This window comes from Eutrigla gurnardus (assembly GCF_963514095.1).
Source record: "Eutrigla gurnardus genome assembly, chromosome: 1".
Classification (NCBI taxonomy): domain Eukaryota; kingdom Metazoa; phylum Chordata; class Actinopteri; order Perciformes; family Triglidae; genus Eutrigla; species Eutrigla gurnardus.
In genome coordinates, this window is record NC_139915.1 from 33283208 (window position 1) to 33289467 (window position 6260).

General features: G+C 40.2%; 1 protein-coding gene across 1 annotated transcript; it reads right to left on the reverse strand.

The window, feature by feature from the left end:
- Window positions 1-4198: 4198 nt before the first annotated feature.
- On the reverse strand, window positions 4199-5948 carry cart3 (cocaine- and amphetamine-regulated transcript 3). The gene is made up of 3 exons (XM_084011578.1): window positions 5658-5948; window positions 5034-5117; window positions 4199-4629 (listed from the first exon to the last, which is right to left on the reverse strand). Exons 1-3 carry the CDS (start codon window positions 5853-5855, stop codon window positions 4522-4524), a joined length of 390 nt encoding a protein of 129 aa, XP_083867704.1. The 5' UTR covers window positions 5856-5948; the 3' UTR covers window positions 4199-4521.
- Window positions 5949-6260: the final 312 nt, after the last annotated feature.

Genomic DNA, 6260 nt, shown 5'->3' on the forward strand with positions numbered 1-6260 from the left:
GTAATCTCAGGTAGAGCGCCGCGTTCAAGCGCTGTAAATCAACGTGGCGGCCTCCAGCTCTGTCTGCTGCTGATGTATTGAGCGGTTTAGACCCAACAATGTCGTTCTCAGAAAGCAATCTCCATTTCAGACTGTATCATTCGTCACCGACTCCGAGTTGCCATCCGTCACGCTCTCAATCAGCCTCCTTTCTCTCCTCCTGTTTCTGATGACTATCTGTCATTCTTTACCTCCCCGTCAAATTATCACACACAAACAACATTTATCCCGATCGATGATTGCTGCAGGTTTTGAACTGTCTCAGCCAGTGACAAAGGGCCCTTATCCACACATGCAATCTTTATGGGAATTAGCGGCAATTCCCTGAAAAAAATCAATAACAAATCCTCGTGACAAACTCGCTGTCTGGACGAAGGATTGCCGTCCGGGAACTAAGACAGATAGTATATTGGTCAGATCAACAGTTATATAGTTGTCTGGGTGTCTGATGGTCCTGAAACTTGTGAAACAATCCGGTTGTAGACGTCATCTCTCAAGTTCTTAATCAGACTGTGAACAATCAGAGTGCACCGAAAAAGGAAGTATATCCACTGGCTGCAGCAAAACCCAGGAAACATAGTCCCTTATACCATTGAGTTAATTATATTTATTTGGGGTAAAAATATCGATACAGCAATATATCGCGATACTTTGCCCCCCAATACAATATAGATTTTTCAACTCCAAAGATCGATTTAAAAAAAAAAAGATTCATGTTTAGACGCGTTGTGAATGCAGTACTTTATCCTTTTTCATTTTATTTTCAATATTTATTCCAGTGAATTTCATCGGAATTACAGTTTTTCTCCATTGGTTTGGCTCATTTCTTGAAACAGAAATTACATTCTCAAAACTCTAAGATCATTTGGCAAAACAGTCTTACAGTTCAGCACAACACCATAGTTCACTTGCAAAAGCTCATATCTCTCCCAAAACAGTTCACTCATGCTTCAAAACTAAATTCCTTTCCCATATAAATAGTCAGTGCCCCCAAAAGACAAAAGATCCTTCTCAATTGCTTTGGCTCATTTCTCGAAACAGACCGGACGTTCTCAACACTCTTGGTGCTTTTGCCAAAATAACCTGGATGGTTCAGCACAACACCATGGCTCACCTGCAAAAGCTCATATCTCTCCCAAAACAGTTCGCTCATGTGTCAAAATCTAAATTCCTTTCTCATATAAATAGTCAGTGCCCCCAAAATGCATCATCCCTTTGGCATTGTGTAACCACTGCAAGTCAAAATGTTTAGACGGTTTGTCACTATGGCAGAGGACCATTGAAATATCCCTCATGTCCATCACTAAGTCTTAGTCCAGTCCTTCATTGACAATGGTTACTGTACTCGTTCTTTTGTCTAGCTAACAGAATACAATTGTGTGTAAAACTGAAAAAAAAAATAGGATTTTACGGTAAGAGTAGCCACCCGTGCCAGGTTGTCATTCAACATAGAATTCAAAAGACAACACTCCATTCGTAATGTATGTCTTATGTATTTCTTACAGAATGAGTTACCAATGAAATTGTATTGTTGCTTTACTTTTTACCATTATTCTAATGCATCACTGAGCAGTGACTGGAATACTACTGTATCCCATTGAGGTACATTACTGCAGGGCTATAACACACACACACACACACACACACACACACACACACACACTAAATGAATAGGTAAATGCACATTTCTTGCTTTATGCACAGTGTCCAGTCCTACAGTATACAACATATAATTCAATTATTGACTGATATGAGTACAGACCTGTTTTCCCTGTGAAAGGTTTGGATGATGGAGGAGACTGTAGAGCGAGGCACATTAGGCTGCACTCTGCGACCTGCCTCCACCATTGTGAGACGGTGGTTGACAACATGGTCTATAATTGTGGCCCGAATTTCATCCGGGACAACATGGTGTCTTCGTGCTACTCGGCCTCTTCCCCCTATTCCACCCCCACGCACCCTTACTCCTCTTCCTCTTCCTCTTCTTCTTCATGGAGCAGGCAGTTGCCCTTGTTCATTTGCTTGGCCAGAAATGGTACTGGTCCTGGTCAACCTTTATATATATACTGTATATGTTTGGCAGCATTCACAATCATAGACAGCACCTGTCAGGTAACTAAACATACGGTTTGATTGGTCATCTGAGATGAGTGAAACTCCTCCTTCGTTAGTCAAGTTCTAGTTTCACCTGACTGTCAATGACTGTACTCAATTTATCAAATGTTCCAAGAGATTCATATATGGTATTCATGGTATTATGTTCTTGACTAATTTTGACAATTGATCAGACTATTGTGCAAGTGATGACTTACACAATGAAATGATGCTGACATGTTTTGAAGAGAACAACCATTCGACTGAGAATCGACAATCAGTTTAGATCAACAAGATCTATTCACCTGGAAATTGTGCTAAATGTAGGCTACCTGTACTTAATCATTTGCAAAGATGTAATGAGATATTGAGACATGTACTAAGACAATTGCAATTTGATTAATGAATGAGAAATGCAATTCTGTTGTGGACAATTGCCAAGTGGTTTGGAGATTTGTCCATGTTGTTTTGAGAATGTAATTTCTGTTTCAAGAAAAGAGCCAAACCAATGGAGAAAAACTGTAATAAAATGGAGAGGCTGTTTTGAATGAAATAGTTTTGACTCAATTTGTCCTCTGATCAATATCATCTGATGTACATATACAGGTACTTGTGTTTTCATCTTCATTTACATTGCAATATTGCGATATAGTATCGAATCGTGACTAAAGTATCGTGATACGTATCGTATCGTGAGTTTCTTGCCAATACTCACCCCTAATATTTATTTCTCAGTAGGGACTTTGCTCTTATCATAACAACCTGAGCTTGCCAGGGGAAACATAAAAAACACACTTTTTGTTGCCCAGAACCAGTTTAAAAAATATTTGTCCCCATTAATCACTTGGACACAAAATCATGAGTGAAAAAGGCAGAAATTATCCTCCGAGAAACATCTCTGCAAACAGCCAGTGAAATATTAATGAAGGCGATGGCTTTTTCAGGAAAACAGTAAAATGGTGTGATTAGTTTGATCGACTGCACTAACACACACACACACACACACACACACACACACACTGCCAAGAAAGGCTAGACTAAGTCAACAACTCTGCATTATTGACGACTGCTGACAGGAAGTGATGGGTGGCTTGGTGACGAACACAGTGATGTGGAACACGAAGGCTGCAGAAAAACCACAGGGGGCTCCATATCTGAATAAAACGTCAGCTCAGTGATGAAGACGATGACGAGGATGACAGGAGTTTATTGGATGAATCTTATTGTTGTTCTTGTGGTTGTTTTGTTCAGTTCAGTGAAATGTGAGAAGGTCACATAGAAGTGATGGAGGAAGCATTCAGATCCCTCGCTTCAATAAAAGAAGTAATACCACAATTTTGAATTACTCTCTGTATCACTCCATAAATCAGAAAATACTGTCAGCAGCCAATAAAAAATAAAGATTTGCCATGTTTTGAGTAATACATTGTTGTATAAATCAGACTATGAAATACAGACCGCTCTGTTAAACCTTCAGAATATTGAGAGGAATGAAAGTGTACAGTTTGGTTTATCTAAAAGCTGCTGAAGTGGAGAAGAAAAAAACTATTTATTTATTTGTGGTTCAAACTGACCTCAAACATATTATTTAAATGATTCTAATTAGCATTATTTGGGCATTTTGTTCCCTTATCCCAATATTATAATATAACTATCATGAAGTGAAAACACATTGAAAAGGTTAAAGTTGTCAGATGAAAACTTGTGGTAGCGACCTGTCAATCAGCAGGTAAGCCCCGCCCCCTAAAGCATCCCCTGCTTTCTGGTCAAAGTCAATCCTTAATGTTCAAGTAATCCTAAAAAAGTAAAACCATTGTTGCGTTTATGTTGAAACCAAACCTAAAGCTTCAATATAATTCCATATGTAATAGTTATGAGGTCAGTCTGACCCCCCCCCCCCCCCCATCTTTCCCCCCCCAGGTGTGACATCACAAATTGTATTGACTGAACTCCTTCACATCATTTCATACAAAAGTTTACATGACAACAATAAGTGCTCACTCCACTGCTTTACAAAACAATAATTATATTTATTAGTATTATTATTACATGATGATGATGATTTCATACACAAACTTTCATCAGAAACAAACAAGTTGAAGATCAAAAGACAACATTTTTTTGGATTTGCCCTGCAGACGAAGAATCACTAATAATCCCAAGATATTGCTGTAAACGTTACAGTGTGTTCAGCGACGTCACAACAAGGTTTATTGAATATTTCACTTGGAGTTTATTTTTCTGTGATTATAATTTAAATTTACACTTTGTAATCTTAGATCTCACCTGCTCCTCAGCTGTATCATAAAAATATGACAGTAATTACAAAGGAATCGAGTGACGGTTGATCTTCTCCTCCCCAGCAGCTCTGTACATCCACCTCCGGGCTCATAAGCACTTCAGCAGGAAAAAGTTGCAGAAAGCTCCCCGGGGACAGTCGCACATCTTGCCGATCCGAGCACCTTTCCTCACGGCGCACTGCTCGCCGACGTCACACTGGAGGTGGGGGTGGGGGGGCAACAGCAGAGGCAACGTTCATTTCCCTACATCATCATCAATGCATCAACACCACAGCAACACCACAGCAACCACACAGCAACACCACAGCAACCAAACACAGCAACCACATACAGCAACCACATACAGCAACCACACACAGCAACCACATACAGCAACCACACACAGCAACCACATACAGCAACCACATACAGCAACCACACAAACAGCAACCACATACAGCAACCACACACAGCAACCACATACGGCAACCACACACAGCAACCACACACACAGCAACCACACATACAGCAACCACACACAGCAACCACACACACAGCAACCACACAGCAACCACACAGCAACCACACAGCAACTAAACAGCAACCACACAGCAACAATACCGTGGGGACTTGGCCAAATTTCTTCTCCCATGACGGCAGACGTTTGGCTTGCAGCTTCTCCAGAACTTCCTGCAGAGCTCCGAGCTGCAGAAGACAGACAACATTAAATTTGATAAAAAATATACATGTCAAATTGTGTTATAGCTTATAACAAAGGAATTATATACATGAATTCAATCAACTTGAATTAGCTTATAATATGCATTATTTTGTTTTATTTGCTTTTTTTATTATATATATTATTTATTATAATTATTTTATAACCAGTTTCTTAATGCTTTAAATGTTTAAAATGTTTCATGTAAAGCAGGTTGAATGACCTTGATGTTGACAGGTGATATACAAATACAATCTCCTTGCGTTCAAACATCAAACAATCAAATGTTTTGTAGTTTTCTGACCTAAACCTGCACAGAAGTGAATCTTAAATTCACGCTTTTTTGAATGGAGTTTGGTTTATTTTAAGTCGACATTCACTAAAAATGTTCAACACAACAAACTGGAAGTCAAAGTGAGGCGCAAAAGAATATTTGAAGGTTTGTTGAACATATTAGAAGTTGCATCGTCTGTTTATTTATTATTATTTTGGATATTATTTTATTGTTTTCAGTGAGCAGGTCTTACCAGCTGCTTCTCGCTGGTCAGGTTCGGACCTTTCGGGTAGAAGTCCCGCAGCGCTCTGGGGCTCAGCTCCTCCCCGGACTCGGCGTCCAGCAGGTCGGCTCCGGTCGCGCTGGACACCTGCAGCAGCAGCATGGCGCAGAGCAGCGCCCCGGTCCCGGTCCCGGTCTGCCTGGTGGTCGTGGTCCCGATGCGCGTCATTGTTTCTTCTTATGCGTCTCAAAAAAAGATCCCGTCCCCGCGCGCAAAAACACCTTTTTATGTGACTCCTTCCATCGGCTCGCTCCACCTCATCCTGTGCTTTTCCTTTTTTCTCTCCGTCATGCGTAACAGCTGCCTCGGGTGAGTCATCGCGTAAAAGTTGCTGGGCAAAATCTGCCAAAAAAAAAGAAGAGAAGCAAAAAAAAGTCAACAACAACAGAAGCAGCAGCTTCCATACTTAGAAAGTAATGGATTACTCGTTAATTGGAAGGGGGGTTTAATTATATTCCAGCCATTAGATTACATATTGATGTCTGGATATGTTACTTTACAAGATTGACTAATTTGGTTGCAAATCTATATTGACATTATTTATCCATTCTCACCCCAGAATGGCGTTTTTGC

Excerpts from the sequence above, each read along its gene's own strand:
- cart3 (XM_084011578.1), bottom strand. The coding sequence starts at position 5,855 with ATGACGCGCATCGGGACCACGACCACCAGGCAGACCGGGACCGGGACC. Across the intron at positions 5,118-5,657 it reads TGACCAGCGAGAAGCAGCTG|CTCGGAGCTCTGCAGGAAGT; the intron begins GTAAGACCTGCT and ends TGTCTTCTGCAG. Across the intron at positions 4,630-5,033 it reads AATTTGGCCAAGTCCCCACG|TGTGACGTCGGCGAGCAGTG; the intron begins GTATTGTTGCTG and ends CCCCACCTCCAG.